This window comes from Trichechus manatus, unplaced genomic scaffold, assembly GCF_000243295.1.
Source record: "Trichechus manatus latirostris isolate Lorelei unplaced genomic scaffold, TriManLat1.0 scaffold00024, whole genome shotgun sequence".
NCBI lineage: Eukaryota > Metazoa > Chordata > Mammalia > Sirenia > Trichechidae > Trichechus > Trichechus manatus.
Genome location: NW_004443960.1, coordinates 3,563,583 through 3,578,866, shown reverse-complemented (window position 1 = coordinate 3,578,866; position 15,284 = coordinate 3,563,583). Strand labels below are relative to the sequence as shown.

Sequence of the window (15,284 nt, the reverse complement as noted above, 5' to 3'; positions counted from 1 at the left end):
CTGAGGCTGAGATTTGCCGCCGCCTCCCCCACCGGCCTGCGCGCCTCCTCCGGCCTCCTCGCCCGCTCCCGCCCCGCTCCATTGGCCGCCGGCCGGCGCCCACCGACCCTCGCCCGAGCCCGCGCTCGGGCGCTCGTCGGGAGCAGGTGAAAATGGCCGAGAACTTGCTGGACGGACCGCCCAACCCCAAACGAGCCAAACTCAGCTCGCCGGGATTCTCTGCGAATGACAGCACAGGTGAGGAGGGGGCCGGGCGGGCCCCGGGCGGCGGGCCCCCGGCGGGGGCTGTCACCCCCACCCAAGGCGAGGGCCCCCGCGGCTGGGGGTCGCCCCGACCTGACTGTAGACCGCGGCCCGAAGTGGGGCCCACGCAGCCCCCGGCTCGGGCCCCCGCGTGGGGGAGAGGTGGAAGTTTGTGGGAAGACTTGTCACTCGGCCCGAGTCCTGCATGCGCTGGGCTTCCCGGAGTTGGCCAGCCCCCCTCGCGCGGCAGTGGAATGAGACTTCTCGGGAGAAAGAGTAAAGTGGAGTGTGTTCATTCTGTTTGGTCACATCACACGCATCCGACTGCGCCGTGTGTCCACACACGCGTGGCTGTCTAGAGGAGTGGCAGGGAAGCGGGGAGTACGGTTTCTGGTTAGAGAAAGAGAGCTCGCAGCTGAAGGGGGACTTGTGTCTTCTCTGAATCGGCAATGCATTCACAACCCTGCAGCCCCAACACGCTCGCAGCCACCGGCTTGTGAGTTGCGACTTAGAAGTTTCTTGGACTATGTTTCTTGGGAAAGTGTTTAGTAGTTGTTTTGAAGACTCTTTTTTTGTCACCTAATCATCCCATTTTTCATAACCCCAAACTCCCTTAGCAAGATGTCACGGAAGTTGCTGTGATGTGTTTAATTTCACTGATAGAACTTAGAGAGAAAGTCAATGGCAGATTCATTTGAGCCATAGTCTCCATTCGAGCTTGTCTTGGTTTTACAGTGTAGATGTGCGAACAATTATGTGAAGGAATGTAGAAATTACAGTTCTTCCAAAAATGTTAGCAGAATACGGAGTAAATCGTCTTTTTTTTCCTCATTAAATAGCATCGATGAAAACTTTCTTAGGTAATCGTATCCGTTGCCTAAGAAAAGTATGTTAGTTTTTGCTTCACTTAATAGTTCTGGGTTTTCTGGGCTGGTTTATGGTAACAGTACCAGCCGGTGGCATTTCCTCTTTTAGAGGCTCGATTCTGCAGTAAAAACTTGGGTGCAGCTGCGAGCGATTTCAGTCCCCAGCGCAGTATTTGCCTTTCTCCAGTGCAGTCTTGAGTAGCAGCATCTGAAAATCAGTTTATAATGAATGGGCCCAAATCGAATTATATCGCGGCTGCAGTGCCTTCACATTTGCGCTAGACACAGCTGTTTAACTTGTGGCAGTGTTTCTCCGACTGTCCGTTTGCCTAGACAAAAATCTAGTTCTACTGTTGAAACAAAGCTGCAATCTTGTGGCTTCAGTTTTAATTCCTGGGATCCAGTTATGAGAAGTGGCATGTAATATTAATGTAGAAATGAGAGAAGCGATTTTTTAAAAAAATCAGTCTTAAGTAGGTTTTCGTCTAGTTAAAATTGTGTTCAACAGTGGGAATGCATGAGTCTCAGTAGCATATGAAAGTTACTAGGAATACTCATTTTTTTAAAAACCAATAGTTTGATATTAATTTTGTAAAAGCAGCTTATCCAAAGTGAAAAATTTGGTTAACAACCATACTTTAAGTGCCGTTTTGCTGCAGAACAGATCTTACTTGCTGAAAACCTTCCCGTTTGAGTGAAAAGTTTTCAGTCTTAGGAAATGTAGATTGTACAGGAAAGCTGCGCTTTCAAGCTTGGCTTCTGAAACTGGGTAACTTTTGAATGGCTTTACAGCTTTGCAGTTGTTGAATGAGGTTACTGTAGGTTTTGTTTTATAAGGGGGCAAAATGATTAACACGAGACTCAGCAAAAAGGGGTGTCCTGCTTCAAAGATGGACCCCAAAGGATGGCGTTTGGGGGCAGTTCTGTTAGTGGATGGCCAGATGTTTGCTTAATGTGCTGTTAATCCCAACATAGTTTGTCAGGAAGGATTTTCCACTTGTAACATTTTTTCTTCCTTGCCATTTTTTACCCTGTAAGGAACAAACAGGGGCCCTTTTACTTTTCCAAATGTGGAACAAAAGATTCGATTTCTAATGGCTCCATTTTAAATAATCCAAAGGATAAAAGTCACGCTCATACTTCAGTTTGGTCCTTGGTCGTGTTCATCACCATCACGTTTTCATGAAAGAGTCTATTAGTGGGGGGACCCGGGAGGAAGGGGTCGTTCTCAAGCGTATTAAAGGAGGTACAGCCTTGTTGTCTAGTAACAACTAGTCTAGGTCGCCGAGTGAGGAGGTGGACAGCGATGGCAAAGATGTATATTAAGGAAATAAGTGACCGAGATATGTATCGTACACCAAATCCATCCAAAGGATTGGGATGGGAATGTGGCCAGAGTCCTGGGAGTAGCAGCCCTGAGGGACTCAGCCTTTCTTTAATGAAGGGATGTGCCCAGGAGGCTCTCAGAAAATTCGGCAGGTGGAGAAGGTGTGGCATGTGATAAAATTTGAGGGTGGGGAGCTGTGTTTGTGGGTAGAGCTGAGGGGTCGGAAGGAAGAGGAGGAGGCTGTGGCAGCATGGCTCATGAAATGAGGAGGAGCAGGGTGAGCATACGGCTGCCAGAGTGTACTGCCCGTCTGTGGGGACTGGCCTCTGGAGGCGAGGTGGGCAGAGACCCAACAGTACCCCTGACCTTAGGGAGCTTCCCAGCCAGGATCCTGCCCACAGGGTGCTTGTAGTCTGGTGGTGGTGGGGTGTCCCAAGGAGAGGAGCAGACCCCCTCCCCCCCCCACCGAGAGGAAGGAAAAACAGACCCTAGTAAAACAACAGCTCTGGAATGACAGACTTTTATGGAATCAGATGTTGCTGAAGTAACTTTTTCTAGTTTTACGTGGAAGGCTTAAACATTTTCTCACACACGAAGCCTTGCTTTACTTGGCACCCCTCATAAGAAGTGACCACTGTGTGTTGTGTGTTTTGGAAGTGTCCTTACTTAATATGTCCACATTAAAACAGCACATGAGTGTCTTTTAACAGAGGGGATTCGTGATTTAACAGTGTGGGAGAAATAAATATCCAGGCAAGCAGTAGAGTTTTTTTTTTGGTGGGGGGGGGGTCAGCTTTATTGAAGCAAAATTTACATATAACAAATAGGCTGTTTATTAAAAAGTTTTTAACAACGGCCCTCTGAAAGTTGAAGACAGGTATATTTCATCAGGTGCTGTGGACGCATCCTTAAGAAATCGTGATCACATTTTATAACTCGAGTCCTTTCTTTTTTAAAGAAAGCTGGTGGTGACAGTGACCAGCCAAAATATCTTTCACAACAAAACAAAGTTCTTTTATGTTTGTGCAGTGCTTTACATACCAGGGCGCTTTTGTATGCATCTTCTCATTTCGGTCCTCACACTGTCTCAAGAGATAGGAAGAGAAGGTATAGCTATTATTGCCATTTTCTAGGTGAGGAAACAGACTGGAGAGAGGTGATTTGCCCAGATCATTAACGTCACTAGTTCTGTGTATTTATTTTGTAAATCTACATTTGCAAACTGTGAATTTGCTGGAAAGACTGACCTGGGAGACTGCCACACTTGTCAGGTTTCAGTAGTACATCTCCAGCAAGTGAATCAAATCCCTAAGGGAAAAGTCTGTTACCATCTATGGGGGGACGGGGATGGTCTTCCTACCACAGGGGTAGGTCAGGCCCACCCTCCAGCTCTGACGCAGCGGAGTGTTATCCACACCCCTGTACGCTTATTTTCTTGCTTACTGGAATGGATAATTGAGAGATGGCCAAGTTACTTGATTTTATCACTGAGTCCTAGCTAAAAAGGAAATAGAAGTTTTCATAGAGACTTCTAGAGCTAGCGCTTTACACACCTTTGCCTTGCCTTATAAAAGTAGGGACTTTTGAATACCTGTGTCAGAGGAATGAGAACAGCGGCTACCATTTGAGGCCTCTCAGGTATGGTGGCAGATAAGTAGGAATCACGCCAGGGGAGCCTTGTTGTGTGCCATAGAGTCGATTCCAACTCCTAGCGACCCCGTGTGACAGAGTAAAACTGGCAGTGAGGGTTTCCTAGGCTGTAATCTTTACAGAAGCAGATCGCCTGGTCTTTCTCCCGCAGAGCAGCTGATGGGTTCAAACAGCAGACCTCTTGGTTGGCGGCCAAGCTCTTAACCACTGTGGCACCAGGGCTCCAGAGCCTTAGCGGTACATAGAAAGATTGAGAATCACTAGTGATTTGACATCTGAATTTGATGCTGTGATTTTTAAACATACAACTAGTCCCTGATTTATGACTCCATTGTAAGTCAGTTCTGATGTAAGTCGAGTACCTCTTTTTTTTTTGTTTTCATTATTATTGCGTTTTGTTATTAGTGTTGTTATAAATCCGATCTTTATTTGTCTTTGGGGGTTGGCATGAGAATGACAACAGCAAATTACATGCTGTAACATTGTAGTACATATTAGTAAAGATATTAAAAATGGTTGTAAGTGCAGTTTGTCATAAATCGGTGACTACCTGTAATTGAAAATGACTCTTAAAGGGACTGAGGCTTAATCCTACAGTGGGAAGTTGATGCTAAGACTAGATTGTTAACCTCCGCTTTTACAGCATCTAAATTGTGCGACAAACTACGATTATCGATTAGCAGAGCTCTGCCTGTGGTACAAGTATCCTAATGTAAGCTTAAGTGCTCACTTTGTATTTTTATTCAGTGTATTCAGAAACAAAGTAGTTAAAAACGATTTTGCCAAGATAACGCCTTGCCTGGTTAAGATGAAATGTACTTCACTGTGGGTTTTTAAAGCTGAGAAAAGTGGTTGCTTTTCAGCCAGTTTAGTTCTGGAGTCACATTAGTCGGGGTTCCACCTCTTTATCTTATTCAAACCTGCACTACTCCATGAAGTTAGAGACCGTGCTAAGAGTCGTTTCTCCAAAAAAAAAGCTTTGCTGCTCGTATGAGGTTGGGAGTAGTCAAAGACTTTTCACTGTGGGCTTCCAAGAGCCACAGCTTGCTGACAGGCACAGTGAAGCTTCAAGGGAGGGGCTGTAGTTCGCACTATCCCAAAATCTAATTGCCCCTGAAAAAAAAACCAAACCCCGTTGCCATCGAGTCGATTCTAACTCATAGCAACCCTATAGGACAGAGTAGAACTGCCCTGTAGGATTTCCAAGGAGCAGCTGGTGGATTCAAACTGCCGACCTTTTGGTTAGAAGCCGAGCTATTAACCACTGCGCCACCAGGGCTCCTAATTGACCCTAAAACCCTCTTCTTACGTAATAACGGGTTGGCAAACTTTCTGTAAAGGGCCCAAGGGCAGATGTTTTCAGCTTTGTGGGCCGTGGGGTCTCTGTTGCAACTACTTGGCTCTGCCACTTTAGCACAAAGCAGCCGTAGACAATGCATGGACGTGGCTGTGTTCCAGTAAAAGTTTAGGTACAAAAATAGGCAGCAGGATTTGGCCTGTGGGCTGTAGTTTGCAGTCCCCTGAGGTCACGTGAACGTGATGCTCCGAGGAGCTGCTGGGGAGCGCTGGACCCCTCCGAAGGCTGAAGGGAAAAGTGGGTGGAGGAGCAGCAGCACAGAGTTTGGATCACCTGCTTGTGCTGGTCTGCACGGTCACCCAGCTGTGAGGAGCGCAGGTGAGCCTCAGGGGCAGGGTGCTGGGAGTTTGCTTACACTTCTAAGCTTATCGAGAGCCTCTCCGTCTTTTTTGTTCTTCTTTAACTGTTTTATGTACCTTCTTATTTAAAATCAGGTGAGTTTAACATGGTGTCTTTCTAGCTGGGGGTAAAACCCAGTTAACTTAATGAAGAGCGTTTTTGTTTGCTTGCTTTTTGTTGACCCCAGTGGTCCACACAGCATCTCCCACCACACGTAAGTTCTCATGCCCTGGGAGTCCCAGCCTTCCTGAGAACTTAGATGCGAGCAGCTCATTGAGAACCTGTGAGGGCATTTTCACTGTTGTGCTTCCGGCACATAGTATGCCCTCAGGAAATCTATGAAGGAATGGGTGGATAGCATTACTTACCCTTCAGCTGTTCTTTTCTCTCTTCTAAGATTTTACTTTTACGCCATTTGCCATAAATCTTGGGGTCTGTCCTTTGCTTCCCTAATCCCCAGTGCACAGGCACGCACCTACACACACAGGTGTGTGTCCTCACTTGAGACCAACCTGGTGGCAGCACGGGCCATGGTGTTGACTGGAGCAGCAGGGCTTGGTAGCCAGGCTGCTGGGGTTCAGTTTCCCTTGCTAACATGACCCTGGTCGAGTTACATCTCCGAGCCTCAGTTTCCCCACCTGTAAGATAGAGATGAGAATGTGTGGAAAGTGCTTTGCCTCGAGCCTGACATAGAGTGAGTGCCCAGAGAATGGCAGCTGACGCTGTGGCTTCCAGGGAGAGTGGGCGTGCCAGTCTGATTGGACCAGAGCCCTGCTCGTCGATGGTTCTGGAAGCCGGAGCCACGGGACCATGGAGGCCGTGAGCAGGCAGGTCTGTGGTAGCCTACTCCACAGATGGAGAGCCAGGAACTCTGTAACCAATAATAGTGATTTTTGCCTCCATTTTCACTTATATTTTTTTATTGGAATGTGACGGCCATGGAATTTTAAAGTTACAAAAACTCTTAAGTGGTGTCATGAGTTCTGAAAACTCTTCCTAATTTTTGAGCATAGTTTGTGGACTGTTGAAGCAGCAAATGAATATGTGATTCTCTTGAGGTAACTGTTAGGCAGTGGCAGTGTACAGAGGATTCTGATAGGTGCCTCTGAGTAGCTTAGAGCCACATCAAGGAGACAAGACTCACGGAAAACACTTGAAGAAAGAATGAAAAAATGCAATCAAGCATCCAAGTGCGGGAGTCAGAAAGGGCAATCGGAGAGCCTTCTTTTGCTCACCTGCTTTTCCTGAATGCCCCTGTGTGCAGAAGACCCTCGGCTGGTGCTTGAGCGGGGGCCGGGACAGAGGCGTTGTTGGGAATGGGGATGACCGAGGGGCCAGTGCTGCTGTCCTGGAGGGGGCTTGGGCTAAGGGAAATGCACACCCCGAGAGTGGCTCTAAGCCAGAAAGGCTCCTGAGGAGCAGGCAGTTGAGGAGGCCCACCTGGTCCCCACACCTTCCAGAAGTTCCCTGACCCCTCATTGCTGTCTTCTTGGGCTTCATCCCAGGCCTTGGCTGGCATCTAAGCCATCGTCCAGTGGTCCCCAGACAGTCTCACAGAAGCTGTCAAATCCCCGGCCAGCCCCTCTGTTCTCAGCAGAGGAGCGTGGTGTTCCCTGCAGCCCAGTCTGCTTCATGTTCCTCAGAACACCATCCTCTGTCTGACCTACAGCTCCTGCGCTAACAGGGAAGGAAGGGAAGCCGCGCTTTTCTCAGCCACCTGTAGCTTCACTTCCAGGACGAGTCTCACATTTCAGCCCGTCATTGACGCAGCACTGTAAGCTGTTGCACCAGCACGTGTGTGTGTGTGTGTGTGTGTGTGTCGGGGGGGGTTGCATATTCAACTTCATGTGAGGGGCTGCGACCCTGACAGGAGTGCTGGCAGGCCCCTGAGGGTCCCGTGGGGCAGGGCGTGCGCTGCCGACCCCTGGGAGCTTTGTTTTGAAGAGACCTCGAATCACTCAGACTTGGGGGGAGCGCACTTTGGACCAAGGAAGGTGCCTCTAAAGGCATGGTGGGAAACAAGAGGGGCTTCTTTTTGGTTTTTTTTTTTGTTTTTTTTTTTTTTGGTAATTCTTAGATAATTTAGTGAATGACTGTCACTGTCTTTGAAAAACTGCCTTTAGGATGTTTTCTGGTTCTAAATTTGGGAAGCAAGGCTCTTTTTGAACTCTGTGTGTAAATAAATGTTATCCTTAAGAAGGACTTGTTATCCTTAAGAAGGACTTGGGTACCATCCCTGTGGCATTCAACCCCTCCCCCCGACGCTTTGCTTTTATTAATCAAAAGACTGTCTTGTTGAACCGTTGCTAAGAATAGTAAAATCTGATGGTGACAAAAGTTTCACTTGATGAAATCTGACTTCCCTTTCCTATTTCAGGGTGCACTGTCTGTCACTGTTTGTGACTCAATCTGACCGTGCCTTACTGTATACAGTAGGTGTTGACTATAGCTGCACCTGGATTAACTTTTTGAATTTAAAGAATCTGTAATAAGCAAAGAAATTGAAGTGTTTAATGGGGTCGTGCAATTCTTTTGTAAAGCACGTTATTTTTAAATTCAGAAACTTCCCCTTGCCTCCAGCCCACAAAAAAAAAAGTTTGGATTTTCCTTATCAAAACTGAAGCGAATGTACATGTGTTAACTTCATAGTTCGAGTAGCCAATGAAAGAGCGAGAATAATAAGCTGCTGTTCTTTATGATAGTGTGTAAGAAGACTTTTGTACAGCCTTTAAACAGTGGATGTTGGCATTTGATTACAGACTGAATGATAGTCTTCAGGAGCCACAGAAATCTGTCAAATAATTAGAGTTTGCTTTGACCCAATTCCTTTGGATTAAAATATTTTGAGTGTTTTTCACCTGATTAAAAGTAGAATCTTCTAACCATGACTCGGAGATGAGGGAACCGTCAGAGCTTTTTAGACTGGAAGGCGGGCAATGTAGTAAGGAAGGGGACTGGCTTCAGCCTAGAGTGGATGCAGAGTCCTGACTCCCGGTCATCAGCTCTGTCCCTTGAGCCGGTGACTTCTTGTTTGGGCTTTGGGGGTCTTATCTCTTAGAGGCAGAGGGAGAGAGTGATTTTCCTACAGTTTTCCATTTCAGCTCATTTTGATTAGTGCAGACTCTTGGGCTACTGTGGTGCCTGGCAAGGAGCCTAGGTGGCACAGGAGTCAGCTCTACAGGAGATCGACCTGGTGATCCGCTTCCATAAAGATTACAGCCTAGGAAGCCCTGCGGGGCAGTTCTGCTCTGTCCTGTGGGGTCACTATGGAAAAAAAAACCAAACCTGTTGCCGTCGAGTCGATTCTGACTCATCGCGACCCCACAGGACAGAGTAGAACTGCCCCGTAGAGTTTCCAGGGAGCACCTGGTGGATTCAAACTGCTGACCTTTTGGTTAGCAGCCGTAGCACTTAACCATTACGCCCCCAGGGTCACTATGAGTCGGAATCAACTTGCTGGCACTAACAGCAGTATGGTGGCTGGCGTATGGCAGGTGCTCAGTAAAGGCAGCCAGTGTTACCATTTAGCTGTATGGGAAACTTTAGACTGTCGTTCTTGCAGAGGTTGCCTGTCCACCACCTGCCTCTGGGACCCGTGAGGAGAACTGGGATAACCTAGGTGAGAGGTCTTACCCTACCCCAGGCCCACAGAAGCATCTCACTAAAGAAATGGAAAGCTGCTGCCCTGCCCATGTCCCTTCCACGTGCAGATCTAGTACAGCCTCAGTGCCAGCTGTCAGAGAATGAACTGAGAGCCCTGGTGGCACAGTGGTTAAGCACTTGGCTCCTAACCGAAGGGTTGGTGGTTTGAACCCACCAGCAGCATTCCGTGGGAGAAAAGACCTGGCCATCTGCTTCCATAAAGATTACAGCCTAGGAAACCCTGCGGGGCAGTTCTGCTCTGTCCTGCGTGGTCACTAGGAGTTGGAGTGGACTTGACGACAGTACGTATCAACAACGGCAGCAAGGACAACAACATAAATAATAGTTTGACTCCCTTTCCTCAGTGTGTTTGAAGTTAAAACTCTTCTTTACTGGGAATTGAACTCTGATTAAACAAAACTGTTTTTCTAGTTATTGTGCAGACAAGGGCTGGATTTAGGTTAGGACTTAGAGAAGGAGGGAAAGTGAGGTCTGACAAATTATAAAAATAGCCTTCTTTAGGAAATGGAGTTAGGGGAAAAATTGCCTTGGGATTCTGATCCAGTTGAGTCAGGTCGACTGGCTGAAATAAATAATGATGAAACAAAACTGCCACTGTGGTTCAGCTGCCCCCATTAAAACACTCGACCCTGTAGGACAGAGCAGAACTGCCCCATAGGGTTTCCAAGGAGTGGCTGGTGGGTTCAAACTGCCAACCTTTTGGTTAGCAGCCGAGCTCTTAACCACTCCTGCACCAGGGCTCTGGTTCAGCTACCACTGATCTGGAAAAGAATGGATTTAGCTCCTTGTTGAGGATATAAATATTATGAATTTTCTCTTCGTACAGATTCTATAATAGGAAATAATTTCAATGGGGGTTACTGTTTTCTAGTCTCCTAGAAATTCTAGACATCGAGATTTTTTTTTGTTAGTGAAAATTGTCACATGGTGGACAAAGAGTTTTTTCCCGTAATTCACAGATCCCTTTACATTAAATCTCACGTCCGTGTTTGTAAATAACCTTTATTGGAAATCACAAAAAGGCGGAAAATAGTGACCGGTGTTCTGTCATTTGGCCGATTCATCTGTGACTACCGGACTGAGTTTTGTTTGAAGAGCACAACCTCCCCAGTGTTGAGCGTCTCTTGAAAAGTTTCTGAGGAAATCGTTTGGATTATCGAGAGAGAATTCAGTGTTTTAGCCATCACTGATGACTCTCTCAGTCTCTGAGAGTCTAAGGAAAGCTGACTCCTTTGTGGTCGTTTCCTTTGTTTGAAGTGCCATCCAGTAGAACGCTCTGCAATGAGGGACGTGTCTGTGTCCTTTGCTGGAGCCCGGGCCGCGTTCTGAGCACTTGACATGTGACTAGTGAGACCAGGAAGCTAAAATTTTAATTTTATTTAATTTCAAACGAAGTAAATGTAAATAGCCATATGTTGCTGGTGGCTACTGCATTGGACAGCACGGTTGTAAGAACATTTCCTTCTCCCCTTTGTCTGCAGTTTTCTTTAGAATATGTATGACCTGAAGCACAAAGTTCACTTAAAAGGACCATCTTTTTTTTTTTTTTTTTTTTTTTTTAATTTATTGTACTTCAGGTGAAGGCTTACAGAACAAATAGTTTCCCATGAAACAGCAGTACACACATTGTTCTATGACATTGGTTAACAACCCCACAACATGTCAACCCTCTAACCTCCCAACCTTTTTTTTTGGTGAAAATTCACATAGCGAAAGATACACCATTTCAAAAATTACTACACGCACGGTTCCGTGACATTGACTACGCTCTTCCAATTGTGCTGCTATTCTCACTTAAGATGAAGGTTTACAGAACAAAACAGTTTCTCATTTAACAGTTACTACACGTGTTGCCCTATGTCAATGGTTAACAATCTCACAACACATCAACAATATCCTTACTCAACCTTGGGTTCCCTATCACCAGCTTCCTTGTCCCCTTCTGCCTTCTGGCCCTTGTCACTGGACTCCTGTACCTCCTTAGTCCCATTTGGTTTTACGGGGCTGTCCACTCTTAGGCTGAACGGTGAACCTTGGAGATAACTTCACCACTGAGCTAAAAGGGTGTCTGGGGGCCATCCTCTTGGGGTTTCTCCAGTCTCCTTTAGGCCAGTAAATCTGGTCTTTTTTTTGTGAGTTAGAATTATGTTCTACATCCTTCTCCAGCTCTGTCCAGAACCCTCTGTTGTGATCCTGGTCAGAGCAGTCAGTGGTGGTAGCCGGGCACCATCTAGCTGTACTGGTCTCAGTCCAGTGGAGACCTTGGTAGCTGTGGACCATTAGTCCTTCGGACTAATCTTTTCCTTGTATCCTGTTCTCTTCATTCTCCCTGCTCCCGAGGGGATGAGACCAGTGGAGTATCTTAGATGGCCGCTCACAGGCTTTTAAGACCCCAGACACTACTCACCAAGGTAGAATGTAGAGCATTATCTTTATAAACTGTGTTAAGCAAATTGAGCTAGATGTTCCCTGAGACCATGGTAAAAGGACCATCTTTTTAAGAAGGAAGACACTTTAGAAAAGATTTCATGTCTTTAGGTCACTCTCTTCAGGGTTATTCACTCATTTAGAAAATACTTGTCACATTGTTGTGTAGCCCCTGGATCTAGCAGGGACGCCCCAGGCTCAGACTTTGCCTTCATGGGGTGGTGTGGAGGACAGATCCTGACCAGGTCTCTACGGCCAGCTGTGATTGAGTAGTGGATAGTTGGAGCCTGGGATGGACAGAGCCTGTTCTGCAGGGTCTGGGGAGGCCTCCCTGGGGAGGAACGCTAGGGCTGAGCTGAAGGGTGAAGGGGAAATGGGGCTGGCACTAGTCCAGGCATGGGGAATGGCAGGTGAGCCGGCCCGGAAGGATATGTGCTTGGAGGTGGAACAATATGTGCAGAAATCAGTTTTGTTTTTGTTTTACATTCAGTGACCTACCAGCATAAGGAGGCTGTGAAGTCTTGCTTCTGAGAGGGTGGAGACCAGTGGGGTGGTCTTGTCTGGGGGAGTCCAGTCTCTACCGCATCATCCTTGGATTACACAGGTACTTCCGTGTGGGGCCTCCACTGGGCCATGGTGATGCAGTGGGGCAGAAGCTGCTTCTGCCATCACAGGACTTGCATGTCCCACAGTGCCCGCTGAGGCCTGTGTAACTTCACACTGAGATCAGTGCTGGACAGGAGGGAGCCGGCCGCCTCAGCCAGGGGTGGAGGACAGCCCAGAGGAGGGCCCCCCCTCCCAGCCGAGGCCCTTGCAGGATGAGCGGGAGGAGCCGGTGGGGCGTCTGAAGAGGCCTCAGGTGAGGTAAGGCCATGCAGAGCCTTAGTGTCAGACCCGGGGGCCAGGTCATCCTTTTAGGGCTTACAGCTCAGTACAGAAATGTAAAACCCCATCCTATCCAGGTAGTCGGGAGAGGCAGTTGTGATTTGTTTCCCAGAAGTCCAGATCAGCTCTCCCGAGGTGTGTCTTTCCATCTAAGTTCAGATCTAAAAATGTGACAGCTGCAAGTCTCCTCCACATCAGCCCCATTTTGGGGTGGGAAAGAATCGGAACGACTTAAGATGTTAAGAAAATTTTGTGCAAACAACGGAAGGATTTTCTTTTTTAAAAATTTCTTTCTTTTGAATAGGTAATATAGTCACATGGTTCGAAATTTAAGAAGCACAAAAGCATATTTAGTGAAAAGCCTCCCCCTTCCTGTTCCCTGAGTCATCCTGTCCCCTCCCCACAGGCAGCCAGTGTTAGAGCCTGGTGGCTCCTTCCAGAGAGAGACTGTGCGGACAGGCCAACACCTTCCCTTCTGACTCTTTATACTCACGTAGCTCGGCTGCAAGCTGTCCCGCCAGAGGTGCACTTCAGAGCTGTTGGAAACGTCAATATTTGAAGAGCAGTTGTCGTTCTAAGAACCTTTATTTTATGGAGAGATGTTTCGATGCTGCGCAGAATGACCTCAGTGGCTCCACTGCACCAGGAGCCCAGGTAGCCAGGTCGGTGGTTCAAACCCACCAGCTGTTCCACAGAAGAAAGACCTGGCAATCTGCTCCCATAAAGATGACAGCCTAGGAAGCCCTGTGGGGTGGTTCTGTTCTGTCGCATGGCATTGCTGCAAGTTGAAAATCGACATGATGGCGCCTGACAGCAGCATCATCAATAGGAAGAATTGGAGTTTAAAAAATTAATTTCGTGTCATCTGGAAGAATATCGGGGGTTTTGTTACGGTCATCAGAATGCATGTGTGCCCCAAGTTCACACCAGAGTCTAGGTCTAGTTTTCCAGCTTCTGGAGAAGACGCTTAAAGCCTGTGGGTTTGGTTACTTACCTTATTAGTTGATATACGTATAGCTTAATAACCTGCTTCTACACCAAGCAGATAAAGTAAGAATCTGTCTCTTGTCTTGCTAGGTACGACTTCTAAGAACATTCCCATTAACTCCAGACCTTTCCATTAACTCTGTTGGCTAATTAGTCATTGCAAAATACCGAAAATGACCCAAAAGTCCTTCAGAAGAGAAAGGGTTAAATAAATAAAGATCAACCCAGGTAAATCTGGGTGAGGAGAGGGAGAGTGATGAGTACGGAGGAGAGAAGGGAAGTTTGAGAATCGTTAAATGAAAAGTCAGGTTGTAGAACAATAATTAGAGCTTTTTGGGGTAAAAAGATATATGCAAATGTGTACATAGGAAATTCTGGACATTTTATCTTGGGATAAGGAACTGGGGATAGTCTAGGGGGCTCCTACTTTTCACTTCAAATTCTTCTGAGTGCTCTTGTCTTGTTAAACCGTGAACATGTATTATTATTTCTTTTTTTTATAATTTTGTTAAGAGTATACACAGTAGAACATACACCAATTCAGCAGTTTCTACATGTATAATTTAGTGACATTGATTACATTCTTGGAGTTGTGCACCATTCTCACCCTCCTTTTCTGAATTGTTCCTCCCCCACTGACATAAACTCACTGCCCCCTAAGGTTCCTGTCTAGCCTTTCAAGTAACTGTTATCAATTTGATCTCATATAGGTAGTTCTTAAAAGAGCGCAGTGCACAAGGCAGACATTCTTAACTAGTTAAGCTAAACCACCGTTGGGTTTTAAGCATGTATTTTTATAACAGCAGCAACAACAACAACAGAAAAACAGAACTAAAGAAAAGCTGTTTTCTTTAATCCTTACTGACAGGAGAATCTGTTAAGTGGTGAGAGAGAAAAGTTTTGGTTGATTACTGTTGCCAAACGTTTTTGACCTCTAGGAAGGATGATTTGAACAGAGTGCAAATTGCCTAGGAGGTGCTGTCCAGATACGCGAGACCGTGACTGTGTTCCGTGTCATATCCAGTCATCACGTCCTTTGCCACCAGCTCCATCTCTAACCGTGTCTTTTCATTAGTGATTTCTTCATGGATGTGCTGGCAGCTACAAGACCTGACACCAAACTAACGTTTCCGTGAGCGTTTGGAAATAATGTCAGCTTTCCCGACGTGAGCAACGTTTATCTTCCTCTACCACATTGAGTACAGTTGTTTGTAGATTGTCAGTCTTTTAAAAACACTATTACTTTTGAAAAGTCCTTCTTTAAAGTATTTTTCTTTTGCTGCTTTTCAAGCTCATTTGAACCCTAAAAATATTTTAAACTACTACTGAACCCATTTCTGATTTCATCCTCAAACTGTAAACGCTCCATCGGAAAACTGGAGCTGCTAGACCCATTCCAGGTGTTAATCACCTGTGTGGAAGCTGATCACCTGGGCTCGAACACCCAGGGATGGGGAGGGCTGCCTAAAAAAAAAATCAAACCAGGACAAAAAGCTGTAGAGTGAGCACCTCCCTCCCTCCCTCCCTCCCTCCCTCCCTC

At 46.6% G+C, this 15,284-nt stretch overlaps 1 protein-coding gene across 1 annotated transcript in view; it reads left to right on the top strand.

The window, feature by feature from the left end:
* Positions 1-19: 19 nt before the first annotated feature.
* The window catches only part of CREBBP (CREB binding protein), a 139,036-nt gene continuing 123,771 nt past the window's right edge, over positions 20-15,284 (top strand). The window contains exon 1 of the mRNA XM_004373206.3: positions 20-237. Coding sequence (XP_004373263.1) covers positions 153-237 — 85 coding nt within the window. The 5' untranslated portion in view covers positions 20-152. The remainder of the gene's footprint in view (positions 238-15,284) is intronic.